The sequence below is a fragment of the Homalodisca vitripennis genome, unplaced genomic scaffold (assembly GCF_021130785.1).
Source record: "Homalodisca vitripennis isolate AUS2020 unplaced genomic scaffold, UT_GWSS_2.1 ScUCBcl_899;HRSCAF=3819, whole genome shotgun sequence".
Lineage (NCBI taxonomy): Eukaryota > Metazoa > Arthropoda > Insecta > Hemiptera > Cicadellidae > Homalodisca > Homalodisca vitripennis.
The window spans coordinates 7,253-26,587 of record NW_025777019.1 but is presented as its reverse complement, the minus strand read 5'-3'; the positions used below and the strand labels follow the sequence as shown (position 1 = coordinate 26,587).

The window sequence follows — 19,335 nt, the reverse complement described above, 5'->3', positions numbered from 1 at the left end:
TTTAATTGTTCTAAAATGGGAGTTTTAAGTCTTTCATTAGATCAGCGTTAACGAGGCATATCACTAGTTGCATGTCGGCATGTCTGTGTTCGCACCATAATTCGAAAACAAAATGATCTTTAGGCTAGACATTTTGCACGAAGCTTCATTTCTACATAAGCAATACCAAGTATGTTGATGGTTCATGTTACTCAATAGATTTGGTTGAGCGTTAGAGGACATTTTTACATTGGTGATATGGGTAAAAATTTTGGCAACGATGTTATCACACAGTAAATAAATTAGTAAACAATCCGAGCACAATCATATGTTATTGTAACACGATAAATACAGAGTACTAACACATTTAGCCTAACGATATGAATTACAGACTTAACATTTTGTATGAATGCTCAGACTGTTAAGCAACACGTGGTGGCGTACTCTTCCGTTGCAGTTAAATGAAGCAAAACACTATTTAAGTTGGTCATAATTTGAAGTTTTAAATTTTAAATACATCTGATAGTTTATTTTAATTTTATTGGAATAGCCTTGTACCTATATATCGCGATAAACATTATATGGTGAAAAATTATAAACGACGTGAATTTTCTAGTGCTCTAGAAAATTTACTCCCTAAACAGAACTATTATTAATAGATCTTATTTGCTTCCACCTTCTTGAATGGAAAAGTTTGGAAACAGGAAATATTCTTAGTGTTATCTTGAGTAGCGCAAGAGAACGGCTCAAGTTAGATTGTCGCTTCAGGCAAACTGCCATCATTGTTAGTGTGGAGCCTCGTGAATGGTAACGTACCCCACTTTGAGGTAGAGCAACGATATTTGATCCGAATTAATTAACTTGTGGTTTACACACATTTCGTACAGTTGTTGTAAACATTAGTTTGAAGAAATCATGTCTGTAAGTAAAATTAACAAGAATAAATAATTAGTGACAAATTTATTGAATAAGCTAGGCCAAAATCCCCTATTGGAATTTATAACCACGATGTGTTATAATACAAGCAATGCAAAGGTATTTGGCTCTAGTTCAACATGAAATGTTTAAGCCAGTTTAAAATACGTCCTCATAAACCTAAACTATATCATATAGTATGCAAACTGAAAATATAACATGGATACATCTTTTTAATAATGTTAAAATATATACTTCTTATAACTTAACTGTTTCAACATTCTCATGTGAGCAATTTATAATAATAATATACATTTTTTAACACTAAGTTAAAAAAATGAATTTTACTAACAAGCAATACTACTTGTAATGTTCATATTGAGCTTGTATAATATATTTTACAATTCTAGAACATCTAAAAACCTTGCTGTTATATCTAGAAACCTTAATATAGGTTACCATCTATAAAAGGCTCACTAGATTGTATGAACTCCACTGGAAGTTGAAGGCGTTATCTGCTTTACGAAACGTATCTAAGTAGACAGTTTTTCTTCATAAACCGATTTAAGCATGCTTATCCATATTAAAGGAACAAAAGTGCTAGGTTTTTAAATGACTGGAAACAATTAAATATTTGTCAAATCTTCAACAATAAAATGTACAAACTTTGCTAATTGCATAAATCTTGTAAAATTATATCAGAGTCAAAATGCAAGAATGTCGAGAAATTTGTTTCGATAATTGTATACAGTACAATTTATTTGCCACTTACATTTTTTTGCTATGTTATTAACAATGAATTTCTGAAGATGAGGCCGCATAAATAAAATGTCGGAAATTCGAGATATTTTTAGATAACGGAATATAATAATCCTAAACTCCAGGTCGACGTCTGCCGACGTGTTTGCCGACAGCAAACAGTTTGCCTAGATCTGTCATGTGAGTTATCTTTGTCGGTATATGTAATTCGCATGATCCCCCTTTTTGTGCAAGTATCTGGCATGGACTGGAGTTTTACAGTGGCGCAGTGTAGCGGGTACGGTGGTACAAGATACCCGAATCAAGCAACATCAAGCGTGACCGCTGCTTGGATGGGTGACCACTAAACGATCCTGTTTTTTTGTGAACGGTCCGGTCCGTCTGTCCGGCCATTTGGGGGTATTCGGAAGTTAATTTAACTAATAGCTCCTTCTTCGAAAATTATTATGTTTTTAAAATTTTCCAAAGCTTAATTGTTTAGTGTTCTTTCTCTGCCTTTTTACTTTCTAAACACGTTTCCCTTGTGTAGTTGAACAGGCTGATGATAATGCCTCCAGCTAACAGCGTAGATTGTGGCAGCATGAGATGTGACTACTGAAAAAACATCCATACAAACAGTACCTATCAGTAAATCACGAAATTTCGAGGGGATCTGATAACGGACAATATAAGCTTGAGAACTAAATTTTATAAAAACTTACACCACTATTATGTTTTACACAGTAACACACTAGTAACCACGAAGTTTCTTCATTGTTTAATCTTCAAATAAAAGAGAGAACGCGTATTTTCATGTTATTGGTTTTATTTGTGCTTCCGACTTTTCAATTGAGCTAAATTAACATTTTTCATACTTAGCGAGAAGTATATAGCATTTTAACATGAAAAATATCGTGACAGTTTGTTACGTTTGTTGCAGTTGTGTACAATTACATTTGTTTATATATGATTATGAGTATGTGACTCAATAATAGCTGTACAAGTTAGTTTGTGGTTAAAGTTCAAACTCGAATATCAGCACTTTTTGATCACAGAGTAGTATCCTCTTCTAGAAGAGGAACCCTTCCTTGTACATTTAGATATCTTTTAACTCTTTAAATTATGCAGACTTCCACACCCTTTTAAAAAGTGGACGGACGGACAAATATTGAGGAAAACAAATACTGACGATTAAAAGATTTAAGCTCGCAGTCCGGATCACCCGATAAGGAAACATCCGCATGTAGTCTGTGAAAATATAATTATTTACACAAATTATACGGAATTTCAAATAGTTAAAATTCGTATTTACTTATAATTTTTGAATATACTATTTTGTTGTAAATATGTGGGATCGCAGAGGTCCTCCGTAGATTTTCCTTACCATATTACATACGTACGAGTATATTAAAATACGTATGAAAAAAGGTAAGAAACAAACAGTTTTAAACTACAATAATTGAAATTTTATTTTTAGGTGTCGGTTGGTAGGAAAAATACTCATCATCGTGTACTAACTTTCATTCCTAAAGGATAGTTGTAACAAGGTTTCGTCCAAAAAATACAATTGGAATATGATTTCTTCATAACATCTGTACTATGTCTTTTCATCCTGCTGGGAACTGTATAATAAAACCGATCCATATTGCACTCGTAAGGTTCTCCATTACTTCTTCGTTTATTGACGATTGACTATGTGTGTTATTGACGATGGAACATTTCAAAGCATAAGGATTTCAGATATTTTCCATAGTTTTAAATATATATATATATATATAAAACTACCTGAATTTTAATGTAATATATATATATATATATATATATATATATATATAAAACATTAAAATTCAGGTAGTTTTACTATTGTGTAGTATCTATCACACTTGGCAATGAAAATTTTACTAAGACGCTAAAAGAGAAGGGATTGGTTCTCTACACGACTCCCAATATCACTGTTGTGGAACTTGAGACCGTGCCTTGAATGCGATGAGTACTCGTCTCCTGATTACCAAATTACAGTTAACGATAATTAGTTTTCTACGAGACTCGAAGTTTGTTGAAAAGAGTACTTAGTAATCATGTTAAAACTTTATATGACTAAATAAAAAATCATTGGTATATATGTCTTGAGACTTAATAATTTAACAAGTGGGAATAGATTGAGAATGAAACAGTAAACCCTACGCGTTTCGAAATTTGCAAGCTGATCCCTTCCTTAGGTTCTATATTACAGTTATGTGTTAGGTTAGGTATTCACCAGAGGAAGGTGTTAGACTGCCTATAACGAAACGTAGTGTTACTAATTTATGTATAACTTAAGGATGGCATATGTACGAAGGAATCCTGTTTTCTTCACAATCCTTCCGTCGTCAAAAATAAACATTAAACAAGAAATTGCCAATTACAATTATATGTTCAAATACAAGAAACCTTCATATATTATCTAAAATTTCAATAACAACAAAGTAAATATATAAATTAGCTTCATAAAAAAACTCTGTTATTTAAAAACATCACACAAAATTTCGCTTTTGACAAAGTGAGAGGATAAAAAAGATAACAGAACTTTTTCGGATATTTTCTGTTATCTTAAAGTGATACAAAGCCTGTGCCCGAAAAATAATTTACCCCCATTAAAATTAAGTAGTTCTATTTTAAAAGGAAATCTATGTCTAGTTACAAAAAATTAAGAATGTATACAATTATTTAGCTAAGTAATAATCAATGTAATTCACAAGAGTTTCCTATAAGTGTTTGTTTAACATAGAACATATTGTTTTAAAAGTCTCTTAGTATTATTACTTACATTACTTTGGAAGTATTTTAAATAATTATAAATTTGAAAATTTAATTAGTAAATCTCAATTATTTATTTAGGTTAGTATTAAAAAACATTTAAACGGCGTATGGTAAAGTAATTAAAACATTCTATACGTTTTAATTTAATTAAAAAATACAACAATATATTGTGAATAGTACGTATTTACATGTTAATCTAAGTTAAACATTGTTTTATTCTTATTCTTTGAGTAAATGATTAATCGTGTGTTTGTAACTGAATCTAGTCCTTTATTTGCTAGAGAAACTAGCAGTAAGAACAAAATGAAAGTCAGGTTGGGCCAAGGCAATATGATGCTGGTTAGGACAGCCCAACTATTTCTGCCCCAATGGAGAACAAAGTGAGCGCGTATAACTGTTTTCTGGCGGGAGGAGGGACCACAACAATCGCACGGAAAATAGCTAGACTCTAGCGGATAAATTTAGAGCCTACGAGGAATTTAGATTTTACTGACGGTCCACCCTCAGTCCCCATAGAGTCTCAGCAACAACAACATGGTCGCCACGGTCAGTATCTAGGCTCAGTATCTAGGCTTTTCGTTTTCGTGTTTACACGTCACACTAAATCTCTTTGTTTCTGTACTGTATCATTTTGCAGCAAAAACAAAATCGTATACAACTTGTACAGAACTAACTAATAAAGTTTACTAAACCATATACTAACTTTCCAAATATCTGTTTCCCTGTATTTATTATATTTAAAAAATTAATAATTATAGTAAACAGTTAAAAAACTTTAAAACAATAAATTTTTTAAGAAAACAATTTTTTTAAGCAAGACAAAATGAATAATGTTTTAAATATATATTAGTATATTATCCATTCATTAGTTTTCCATAAAAATATATCCATTATTTGATTATTTACTGCATTTTCTTTACCTTTATGTGAGCAAATTCAACGTAAAATAAATCATAAATAAAGATTTTTGCCCAACAGTTAATCTAATATTTATGGGACACATAAACTTGTCTCATACGCAAGTTACTTAATAAATTCGATGTGTGAATGAATCATTATAAACTGTTACACATGATTTATAACAGTATAATGGAAATCACAACAATTATCAGAAAATGTTTTGGACTTCGGACGTTAACTTTAAACATTTTCTTATATGGTGGTACAAGGTGTTATCAAATGGAAGATTATATATTTTGTTACATTTTCGAAATTCACGCAGTATGGACAGTGACATTTCGGTGCTACTTTGGAACACACTCGATAAACAGATCCGGAACAAATTCCGAGTTGAACAACGAAAGAGTTTTTGTAACTATAACTTCGGTGAATTACAAAAATGTATACATTGAAAAAAACCCGTTTCAACTGAAATTTAACACTTTAGATAAAGAAAGTCCGCAATAAAAATATGTCTCTTGAATCTTTTTAGTCACTTAGTAACTATGCAATCGTCATTATAAATGGGATAGGTACTTACCTTATACACAAGTCGAACTTAACCTGTTACACTTGATGATGGACAAACATAACAATGAGGGAGGAATAATAATATAAGGCTATTGCTTAAAAATATGTGAAAATTTTTAAATGATACCATTGAAATGAAAATATTCTGTAATATTTCCGTACTTTCGTCGTAGCAAAAGTGAAATTACGGTGCTATTTAGCGTTTAAGCTTCAGAATCCATGGCGTACAAAATAGTAGCTTTATTATACAGTATCAGATGGGTTAATTTACAAAAAGGTTTACAAACGCTCTAACATTAAGGTCAGTGTATATGGTGCTGTACTATACAGGTCCCTAGTGAGTGCTAAAGCTAATACACGCCGCATTGTATCTGCATTAACCATTAACACAGAGAACATTGCATTAACAAGGATGTGTTTAAGTAGAACATCACTCAATATCCTAAATTACAATTACCTAAATAGGTAGTGGTAATTATTACACTGTAATTGTAATAAAGCATAAACAATGTGTTGTAAATGGATAAATCTGTGTAAAAACAGTTTTCTTGTACAACTACCACTGATTAAGCATTACTAGAGCTAAATCACTGCAAATTGATTAATTACAAAAATGCTCACTGCAACATACCTGCCATTAGCATTAAGACAGAAATAACAAAGGAATAGCACTCCTTGAAAAACTGCAAGACACAATACCAGTAACTTAATTGTACCATGTTTAACGAACTCTTATAATAATAAAATTAATTTAATTATACGAAGTCGAAAATGCAAAGACTGAAGTTGTTAAGGAATTGATTCTTTTCCACCAACATAAAAACAAAGAAGATAATTTAATACCATTTACTAGTATGGGTTGTACAAAAATATTTCTTCCAACTAATTTCAACTCTTCACTTGATAAAGAGGTCTAAATAGATAGTTCTTAAACTATGTATTAAAACCTACGACAAGTTGTGGAAACATAAACTATATTTGGTAATATTTTCAAAACATTTGTCATTTCTAGTGATTAAAAATAATTAAGGTATATACTAAGTACTAGCGGTATTGTTAAAAAATTCCAACTATTTAATACAGTTTTAGTATATGATTAAATTTTAGAAACACGTCAACCAAATATAAATTTATATTAAACATATTTTATTACTTAACATTTTTACTTAATTCAATTTGCTCAAATTGGGTACACTTTATTAGTGGAGAGCTTGGATGTTTTTCTACCATTCGTCTATCACATAATTGCAAATGATGGAGCGTTTTATAGATTGGTGCATGCATTGTTATCACAATATATCCTGAGAACATTGTTTTTTTTGTTAACCTAGTTAAAAAAAATAAATAACAACATAATTATTTGGAACACATTGTAAAACTGTATAAATAGAAGTTAACAGTTTCTTGAACAGACTTAGTATAAACAGTTATCCAAAATAGTTAAGGCTAAATCATTGTTTTATTTTCAATAAAAACATTGGGTTTTATTTAACATTTTCACATGTCATAAATGGACACTTAAAATTACATTGTATCATACGTACGTTTAAGACTATTAATACAGTTTAAAATATTTGTTCATATTTTTTCATATTGTAAGAAATAAAAGTAAAATAAACTCATCCGTGGCACATTTCGGATCAATCGTCGTTTTGGAATTTGAGCGCTGAAGACGTACACATATATATTCTACCACAATAATAAAGGATTCCTAAAATGCGTATGGGCTTCATGCGTAAGGATGTATAAACGTTTCCGTTAACACAATCAAACTGAAAATGAACTTGTTAAGATGAAAAATTTAAGAAATAGTAAAACAAACTATAAATTTATAAGTAAATTGAGTTTATACAATACTTACCAGTATCTTGGGAAAATGCACATATACGGTCCTGTCGAGCCACTTACCTGAAAAAATATTTTAAAATGTTAAACAAAACAATTTATATAAAATTAATTAAATAATAAACAGGATAAGGAGTACCAATAAAACATATCACTCACTCGATTAAAAAATTAATTTACGCAAAAATTTAGATAATGTATTTTCTCACACTAAAAACCCCAAGGTGAGCCAACATTAGCTTTACTTGAGACTCCTTTGAAAACTTGAGTACCTCCGGCCCCAACATAATCCCTTTCCATTCTAATTAGGTACGAATCTAACCTCGCTATAATTATCCACAACCCAGGATACAAAAAGGATTAAAATGAAACATTATTTATTATCTGACTTTATTAACTGTAAATGTGTGTACAAAGACTGCAAGTATTATAAGTTCTAAGAATATGATCAAATACGTTCATAACAAATTAATTAGAATTGACAAAGTCTGTATTGTGTAAAGAGGTATGACAAACGTCTTGCACCTGTGGTTAATATAAATAAGAATTACTAATGAGGGAAGAAAATTTGCCATAACCCATAAGTGAAATAGAAAGTTAATGATTTTTTCATCTCACTTGATATACTCTCAAGATATTGAGATCCTTGTTTGATTTGTAATTTACATGCAAATAATAACGATTTCTGTTGTTGTGTTTCAGGAGGATCTTGACAAGGAACAATTGAACGGTAAGCATAGAGTAATAATCGTTTCACCATTTATCAATAATAAATACATTCGAAAGAGTTTGGCCTTATAATTTAGGGATTTGGGACTGTAAGCAATTGATAAAAATTGAACAATAATACAAAATCTTTGTGTAGTTATAGAAGCAAATAAATGTAATAAAAGAGCGTTAAAGTTCGTATTAATGCATTTTAATATTCATTGGATGAAAATGTTTCCGAAAAGGCTAGTAATTTAATAAAAAGTAATGTATGTTAGGAGTAGTTTTATGACAAATACTACACAACTTGTAATTATGACTCCATGCAAAACCTTTCGTTAGTTGTTACAAACGTAAAGTGTTTTTCGAAACATTTAGTATAACTATAATCCTTTGGGCGATCCATAATCTATTTCAAAAGGGACATTACAGTTACAGTTCTCGTTTGATTAGCAGCATTAGTTTACACTATATATCTAGTATTTAATAAAAAATTGTATTTTCATTATAACAGAAATAACTGTGTATTAGGAATAAACATACTTTATGAGTAACTAAAAACGTATTGAATAAAGATCAGAATATTATGTAGAGTATTTTTGTTTTATTTCAATAATAGATAAAACAACCTTACATCTTATACCCGTATTAGATTTAGTTTATTACATCAATTTCGTGAATTTAAAGTTTTGTACGATTTTACAATTGCTAATATTGAGAAGAATTATTATCTTGTTTTACCTGTTTATTTTTCAAGGTAGGAAATCTTTATTCTCGTATAATATTTAAGGAAAATATACAAAGCTTGAAATAAATCTCAAAGTTATAATCGCTCTTAAAAATTATAAATGTCATGTAAAGATAAGTTTGTTTTCGAAGTATCTTGTATATTTTCAGTCAATTGGACTACTTACAGGATGTTATACAGGTATATCATGCCACCTAGGCATTTACTTAATTGGCTAAAACAATTTAAAGAGAATCTCTCTTTCGACAACAATGCCACATTTTCGACCCAAGGAAATTATTTTTCTCCTTAGGAAATGTACTAGGTAAGAAAAAAAATAAAGACATCTTTTTACTTTGGTACAATTTTTTGTTACGGTTTACTGTAAATAAATAATCGGTGTTTTTTTAACATTTAATTGATATAACACAAACTATGTTTACATTTAAAAATTCTCCAAAACCAAACGCCAACAACCCAAAAAAATTATTTTGGACCACGCAACTGACTTTGAAACGATTTCTCTGACTTATATGGCGTTAAAAGTATTGAGTTACAGTTCAATGATATATTCTATTTCAATTCGCTTAGCCAATTCAGACTGTGGTTTAGGTCTGAAAATAACTATACACGTTATGTGTGTTTAATAAAAAAAAACGATATTATAAGGTGCAACATTGTATATATACAGACGCGTCTGTAATTTATAAGATGCATCTTATTAAGCCTTTATAAGATGTTTTATGGAAGTCCGAGCTTTGTTTTATTGATTGTCATTTATCTTCACAAAACTATCTTATTTTGGAACTAACATCTAAGTTTTCCTGTTCATAACCACGTTGTAATAGTCTACTAGTTTTTGGTGTTTAGTAACATTCTGGCTAACTTTACTAATTAAAAATTGTCTACCTTAGGGCTATTTGTTTTATACCATCAATTAAATGATAAAACGTCCCATAAAATAGAGTGGTGTGTTTTTTAGAACAGAGCAAAAGATACTAAAAAAACGCTTACTGTTATAAATTTACATTAATCCAAACAAATATTTAGAACACCCCATTTCGATTTAATTTTACCACAATATTAGCAATGTTTCGAAAATGTTTCGAAGTGGTAATAATCTAATTACCAAGAACAGTTATGTGACCATCCGTATGAGCAGAAGAACTAAGACTATCTTATTTGAAATTTGTAACTACCAGACTGTGTGTAAACAAATAGTTTCATCTGTTTTCGGTTTTGTTACAGTCCTGAAGAGGGCGTTCGATGCGTTCGCTGCTGGAAAGGGCTACATCGAGGCCCCTATGGTGGGGACCATCCTCTCCATGTTGGGTCACGATGTCTCTGAGAAGCAGCTGAAGACCATCATCGATGAGGTCGACGCTGATGGTAAGTTCTTATACTTCAACGCGTTATATTACTTTTCATCGATGTACACCATCTATTTCATCATCTCAATAGAAATCCAATTACATATTAATACAATTGTATCATTCTAAAGTACTATTCCCATTCCAGTACTAATAAGACAAACAAATCAATATTTTGGGAATTTGTAATCTGAACTTATTTTGAATTACATTTTTCTAATATCTTTTTTGCATTAATTTTATATGAAATTTTAAATAACATTTAAACACAGATGAATGCTTTTTAATTGCGAAAGGATTATTAAGATTTTGTTTTTTGCAAAGACGGAAACAATCTGCCTCCTAAAGCAGAGCCTTCTATTTTTATAAATTAACTTTTTTGAACGAATCACATTTAAGAATTCTTAATTTAGACGATGAAAGCGTACTTAAATCTCCGTTTGAGGCGAAAGCTCTTTCTCTCAACTCTTATTTTCTTCTCTACACTCTCGAAGGTGACTTTATTCTTTAAATTAAACATTTTATAATAACAATATAAACCTTTTTTGTATATAATATGAACGGTGAGGTCTTACATTTATAAACATAGGTGAAATCTGTTGAAATGTTTGAAATACAGCTTGTATTCACTTTTCAGTATTGGCAGACACATCAGTATTTACTTTGGTGATATGTCTGAATAAGATATTCTTGCAATCGAAAGGACTCAAAGAATAAAAAGTTATCAGCACTGCTATTACAGTAAACTCCAAGAACATTTGTAGGGTTATTTTTAAATTCAAGTAAATAAGACTACCAATATTTGTAAAATGTTTTTACATTCGGTGAGTAATTTATTATAACGTATCGCCTTTAAAGAACCCTTATCAATCATTACAAGTACAACGCACCTAGGCAATAATACTTGTAATGCAAATCGTCACCGTTAGATAATCGCCTAGGCTACCACAGTAAAATACCAAATATATAAATAAACAATTTAAAAGTATAAACGTTTGTAAATAGGTGAAGGTAAGGAGACAGACAAAACTCAAATTACAAGACACTATGCTACAATTTAAAGCTTTCAAAATCGTTGAAAACTTATCGTAACTTATCGCATTTCGCTCATCCGATACAACATATTTATATTCTTAAACACAAAATGTTTCTCTATTCACTTCAATTTTAGAGCTAATAAAAATTATAGTTTATTGTAAATATAAAACGTAGATCGGACAAGCTTGCTACGCTAAAAACTATAAAAATTAATATGTGGTATAACAGATTACAATAGAGCGCAATAATTCAATTTGTACCATACAGTTACTGTTGATTTAAGATTACCTATTCACGATGGGGGATTTGAGTAATTGTTTAATTTTAAACCAGCCATATATTCGTAGCCAAAAACAAAACACTTACTCTACAAGAACAATTACAAATTATACAGGGGTGTTTGAAACGGTCTAACATCTTCTGTACTAGTAAACGTACAAACATAAAACTGAGTACAGTGAGATAGGGCATACTATTGATCCTTTAGATGCAATCAGTATCTCTTGCTAGTTCTCTTAGCTGCAATCGACAGGTAAATCTACAGGACGTGAAAGAAACATTTCCTACAGTCCATACAATTAATTAACTAATCACGATTTACAGTTTCGTCTGTACTTGAGAGGAAACATAACTTCGTTATCATTGATTACGTGGATTCAACGATAATCTGTTTTAAGCCCCCGAAAATGTCTATAAAATAAAACACTCGTATGTAAAAGTCCAGTTGTAGAATAAAAGGATCATACTATACTCATGTTTGGAAATGTCCTCATATTTCAAAATGTTATTTGTTGTGTTATGTGCATTATAAACACCTCTGCAGTGAAGACGAGCACGTATATTTATGTATATTTCACAGCCCTGGTGGTTTTATCCCTCGAACGTCCCCAGGCAGCAATACTGCAATGTTATGGCTCCTACCTGACAACGGGACGTACGTCCCCAGGTGCTCGTATGTAGGCGACCATTCACAGTCATGTTTCGTCCACAAGAACTTGATATTCGACCGAATTACATTCAGACGTAAATTGTTGAACACGTTGTGAAATAGCTTTATGTCTCTGTGAAAAAGTTTTTTTTTGCCAACTTTCCAATCCACAGAAGAAATACAAAGGAAGCCAATATTGACTAAATCTTGTACCGCAGGCGATGACTCAACAGCGGAAACTTAATGAATGGCAACAATTCAGGTGCAAAGAAGTTCGCCTGAAGGCAACTCGCATTGAAGCACAGGGAACAACCCGACCCGGGGATGATTCCTGTTGAAATAAGTTTAATTAAAAATTATTCCGCCATTGCGAACTTTAATTACTTCTGCGAACGTGGCGGAGTGTTAAAGATTTCCCCGGTTCGGTTTTGAACTAGATTAGTCTTCTAAAATACGACACGGCGGTTTTTTCTTTAAAAGTATTTAAAACTTGAGTTGAACGTCTACTTTGTGAAAGTGTAGTTACTGTTGAACAAGAGACTATTTCTATTCTGTACGCGCACGACAGTTTTTCTCAAAACCGATAGAGGAATTTCTGCTACAAAATCAATCATCAGGCACTAGCAAAAGGGTGACTATATGAAACGTTAAATTTTTGTCATACACTTTTAATTGCTTTTCACACTTAAAAGCTAACTGTGAGACTCGCAAGTCACTCAGCGTTGCAAGTTCTGATGAACGTTGACTTGGAAAGGTATCAAAAGGGTTAAATATACGAAACGTTAAATGTTGATTGTGTTAAAATGCTTATTAACTCTGCACACTTAAAAACCAATCATGACACTCGAAAATCAATGGTATATCTGCGTTGCAAGATTTGTGAACGTCGACTTAAAAAGGCATCAAAGGATTAAAAATATGACAAGTTTTTTTTGTGTGTGTGTACAATTTGTATTAACTTTATGGACATAAAAACAAATGTGAGACTCACAAATCAAAGGTAAATAAGCGTTGCAATCTTTTTTGAACGTTGAAAAGGTACCAAAAGGGTTAAGAATATGAAACGTTAATTTCTTATCATAACACATATTTAATAAGTTGATACATTTAAAGTGAACAACACACACTTAAAATATATATATACACACATATTTAAAATAACCATATACAGACCAGACAGTTTATTTGACTGAAAGGGGGAATTATAATCTCTTTACCTCGTTGACTTCAGATTACATAACTTGTACTTAGTGTTTGACGAGAGTTATTACGTCTGTCAAGACAGAAAAAACTGAACCGAGTAATTTTTGCTTTTGAAATTTTTAACTCTTTCAATACCCTGCCATTTCGACCTCGTACAAAACTAGTGCGGCTTCAATAAAACCATGTTGAGTTTTATAAATGCAAATTGGCATTGGGCTCCTAGACTATTAAAATACAAATTACTTTGGAATTATTAATTTCTCATGCTGTACCAGTGTCCAGTGAGATTGTAAAAATTTGGTAGTAGCAATAACAAATAAAAACATACGGTAACATGGTAAGTATGGTAAAAGTGTGGGCATTGTACTACCCATTGCGGTTGGAAATAGTTAGCATGTTTAGAATTGTGGAGGACTGTCGGGGTGCCGGGAGATATGCTAGGTCGCCGGTGGCAGGTGCCAACTCCGATAATAGCACAGACGGGACTCATCGGGAGGCGTAATTGGAACAGTAGTGTTTTTACAACGTTTCAATGTCTTCACATTCCTCCACTTTTATTACACTAATTTCGCTTACCATTTTACACGGATTCTACCATTCCACACGTTGGATTTACGTGCAATAATCTTATGCCACTTTGTAATTTGTATGACTGACACAGTTAACTAAAAATCAGGTACTTAATAGATAATTTTTGACATTTTATAGTACCATTTAGTATGTACCCAGGATACCCTTTTTGACAACTGGATATGTTTTAAACCCCAAATTAGTCAAGAATGTGTAATTAGCATGTAACCTATCTATAGTACATTACCTTGTCTTCTCGTGGTTTCTATATAAATTTGTGGAAAGATATACCAGTATTGAACTGGTTTTTCAAAGCTGATTGTCTTATTAAGGTTTATGCGTTCAGTAAGTGCTAAAAATGTAACAATTTGTTTACAAGACTTTGGACATTACTTAACAATGATGTTAGGTTTTTATATTCCAAAATAAAAATACTACTCGGAAACAATGACTGATAAGAAACAATGTTCTAATTTGAATTCCAGCTGTCACCCGCAAATTATCCACCACTTTCTAAAAATATAAGAACATTGTAAGTGGAAACCTGTGCAGAAAAGGTATCCTAAGATTCTCCTTATCCGGTTAGTGAAAATTTACACCCTCTTCGGATTTACCTCCTATTTATTGAATGTTTTTGATATCCCATAAATTTTAACTAATTGTCAAACATTTATCTTTTACAGGGAACAACAGTTTTTTATTGTGAGGTAAAATTAATGACTACAAGCACACTATATTATTTGGAATGTGTCTGACATAGTTTCTGAGATTTCAAAATATATTACTGAAAGATCTGCAGTGGAAAGCCCATTTTCCGAGCGAAAAGCTAAGTTAACGTAAATATCCTTTGTAGATTTCATTGTTTGCTCTGCATTCTTGAGAAAGTGAACCCTGACATGGGAGACAACAACCGTGTCCACGTAAATATATCCAGAAATTTTGTGTTAGTTTTTTCTGAGAATTCAAGTATTTAAATTGAAACTTGGGTGACTAAGTAGACGGAACTGTGACACAGATCTAGAAACTATTTGCAGTGAATACCTAAGAAGTAACAAGAATGTCTATTAAATCTCGGAGCCATTTAGAGATTTATATGACAAAGTACTAAAGCCGTGTTGAAATCGTCACTCACGCCGTTTGTCCAGACATTTAGCTACGAAAGTGTTATACCAATCGTCATACAATAGTATTTTTATTTTAAGCAATAGTACAACTTTCAAACTTCAAAACAGTTAAAGTTTGCTAATATATCTTATTTATCTGGTTTCATTGTAATGTAGCACACAATGTAACTTACGAAAACTTTTTGAGAATATGAATTTAAATCCAGTTCATCTTCCTCAACAATTACACTGAATTAACTTTTCCCGCGTTTTATAGCTACGTTATGTGTAGTTGGAAAACATTCACAATTTCATTTGGATTTTATCCTTTTACGAACACCAGGAAAGATACAAGTTTTGCAATGATAAATCCCCGCAAAAATGTTTACTTAACATGAGTAACATTTATAATAAATTAATAACATGAGTTTAATTTAACCTACTTAAATTAAAAGTAGGTTCTTACACTCCGTTCTTACATTTACATATCCTAATTGTGCAACCACAAAAAAATTTAATTTGTTACATTTATCAATCCCATTTTATCGACGGAAATCGTATCAATGTTAATAATATAACAGAGATAGTATGTAAAGTGAATTTAGCAGATTTCTCTATTGTCTTCTTTACAGTTCACAAAGATGGCTTACAAAGATTTCGTAGTTCTGGTTGAAATCATTGTTGTAAGTTATACAGACTTAACGTCGCACCATATATTTTAATTTGGAGCTTTGTTCCGTCGAAAATAAAAGAATTGATTTCGGTTTCTAACTTGTAGGACTTAACTTTTGTTTTTTTAAATACTAATTTTTCATAGGCATATTATGAAGGTTTGATAAGGTAACCATCATGCTTTACAACTGACACGAGAACGAGATGGACGAGTTAAAATAACCTAATTTTGTGACCATTATTGTACTTTTCATTTGTTCGTGGATCTTTCCATATCCTACTTTCCTCTAAGATTTTGTTTTTCGAACTAAATATTTCGCAATGTAATTATTGAGCTTTAACAAAGCTTACATGTAGGGCTAGAAAAGTTAATTTTAATTGTCTGTCCCTTCATGGGATTCAGCTGTGCGTTAGCGTATATTTTTAAACAGGCCTTATAAGAAACCATAATGGCCACGAGGAAATAGTAGAATAAATAAATTTGTAAACAAAAACAATACACCCATAACAGGTTTCAACATTAAGAAGTGTAGCCTCAATATCCCAACACATATAACATAATTTGAATGTGATTTGATGCTGCATTTAAATTATTTAAAAACTGATATGGAACACAATGTAATGAACAAAAATCTGAATATATCATATAGAAGGTATGTCGAAAAATATTTCATATATAGACTATAAATTTTACAAGAAAGTTTTGAATTTTATGCGTCATTTTCGTGTCAACATATTTTTTGTATAATTGTCTGTCTATCTGTCCATAACCCATCTTGAGAATGAAATAAGCTAAAGATTTGTAATTTTGCATGAAACATAGGCAAAGCCTGTTACGGTACGTGGTGTGGCGTACTTGTACATTGTATAAAAATCTGTGTATGGTCACAGGCTCCGGACAGCTGGAGTTCGAGGAGTTCGTTACGCTGGCCGCCCAGTTCCTCGGCGAGGAGGAGACCGTCGACCCCGCCGCCATGCAGGAGGAACTTAAGGAAGCCTTCAGGTTGTACGACAAGGAAGGTACGATATTTTTGAGAATGTAACACAAGTCAATGTACAGGGCTTATGGTAAACTGTAATAAAGTACGGTATACCATGGTTGTAAACTTTATACAAAAACTTATAACAAACAGTATATAACAAGGTTGGTAATTAAATGTTGTATGTTAACTGAGTAGAGTAAATGTTATAGGACACTATAAACTTCTTACTTAAATATAACTATAAACCGATAAATTATGGCAAAAGTTAGACCAGAAAGTGAACTCAATGGAAGATGATTCAAACTAAGTGTATCGTTTAATTTCAAAGACGATAATAACTTCTTTAAAAATAATAATAGAATTTTAGCGTAAATGTTAATAACAATAATAAAATTATATATATTTCATTCGGTATTTATAAAAGCATGGTATAAAACTTCCATAAAGAACATATTAATTAAAAAAAAAATAAATCTAAAACACATTTTGACTTTTCAGATTTCGTTTAGGCCTTCATATGTCTTCTCTTTCGTTAAAGTAGATACTTATATGGTAACATATCCAACAGCTATGCCAACTTATAATATATCCGGTGACCATTCGAAAATAATCAGATAAAATTAAACCTACAAGCAAAGGTTGGATGTAGCAAAAACATCAGTCCATAAACATTACACGAAAATATAAGGTGAAAACTGTATTAGGGCCTACATTTTGGTATAAAACGTTCACTATTGAAATTAAAACTGAGAACAGAATGTCAATTACAAAGTTCCTAAGGAGATGTTCGGCCTGTGCAGGAAACGGCTACATCACCACCTCTGTTCTGAAAGAGATCCTGAAGGAGCTCGATGACAAGATGACACCTGAAGACTTGGACAGCATCATCGAGGAAATCGACTCCGACGGTTCTGGAACCGTTGACTTCGATGGTAACTATCAGCATAATTTTTACAATCTACTTTACTTTTTAGTATATTATTAAATATTTATTATAATACTGATAATATTTTAATATGTCTATGATAACAAAGAGTGGCGTACCGCAATAAATAAAAACGATGTTCAGATTTTATATAAGATAAAAGAAATTAAAAAATGTATTTCTGAAGAACAAAATACTAGGCAATAGATGATTTCCTGAGATTTAAAAATGTATTGGGTAAAGTACTTATGTTCTTTGTGTATTATTTTTACGTTTCACATTGAAGAAGAGGCTTATTATAATAATATCACGAGAAAACATTAAAAAATGTTATCGAGTTTGAAGTACTATTCAACAGAGATGTCTGGCAGAAGCCCTTATTCCCAGCTCCATCCCGGGCATAAGCCTTAACGTTATTTAGCAGACCTCTTTCCTTCCATCTCCTTCGTATTCATACTTGTTTACTCAATCCTGTACACGCTGTACCTACCCTAACAAAACTTTTTAACTCCTTACTTGCGTTTTGACAGTAGGGATCTGGGTTTCAACTTCTTCTCGCCTTATACTTGTTTTAAATGATATTCAATTTACTTATTGTATCTTCTTTCGCGTAGCATTATTTCATATTTTACCTTCTGTTAGTTTTAAATACTTTCAACTTCCTATCCATCCGTACATGACTGACAAATTCCTTTACTACTTCCTTTGTTCGTACTAAACTCCTTTTCTCGGAATATTAGTTCCTTTTTTCAAAGATCTCCATTAAGTCGCATCTCTGATGTTTAGCTAATTAACAGTCCACTAAAACATGCTCTGCAGTTCCCACTTCTACACAATGAATACAACATTCATCTTACAACAGGACAAATCCTATCGAGTGAAAAACGTATTTCACACATTCATATTTTGTTGCAGAATTCATGGAGGTGATGACCGGAGGAGACGATTAGACTGCAGCAATGCCTTTCAAATTAAAATTCCAGGACCAACCTATCTGTACAACTATTTTCATTAAATAAACCACAATACTTTTGTTAATTTTTATTGTTATCACTTTATCATTGATTTGATTGATTTAATTGATTGATTGATTTATTTATTTATTTATTTCCAAAATTTATGTACAGAGTAAAATATAATACATAACAAAACATTGCCTGAACATTATATATTTAAAATAATATACGTTCTTTAAAAACATTTCTGATAAGACAGGTACAACTATAATCGTATCTCTCACTGTCTAGTAACATAAATGGCCTAGAGATATGAAGGATGAATGTGTCAGATAGATGAGTGTCGCTCGCGGCAGCGCGGCACTGAGACGAGACACTAGCTCGGCTGCCAGGCGGGGGTCAAACG

The 19,335-nt window shown here is 31.6% G+C and overlaps 1 protein-coding gene across 1 annotated transcript; it reads left to right on the top strand.

Moving 5' to 3' along the window:
• The first annotated feature begins 4,841 nt into the window (after positions 1-4,841).
• LOC124371068 (troponin C, isoallergen Bla g 6.0101-like) lies at positions 4,842-19,011 on the top strand. The gene is made up of 6 exons (XM_046829380.1): positions 4,842-4,977; positions 8,449-8,476; positions 10,430-10,570; positions 16,957-17,085; positions 17,849-17,980; positions 18,889-19,011. Exons 1-6 carry the CDS (start codon positions 4,966-4,968, stop codon positions 18,921-18,923), a joined length of 477 nt encoding a protein of 158 aa, XP_046685336.1. The 5' UTR covers positions 4,842-4,965; the 3' UTR covers positions 18,924-19,011.
• Positions 19,012-19,335: the final 324 nt, after the last annotated feature.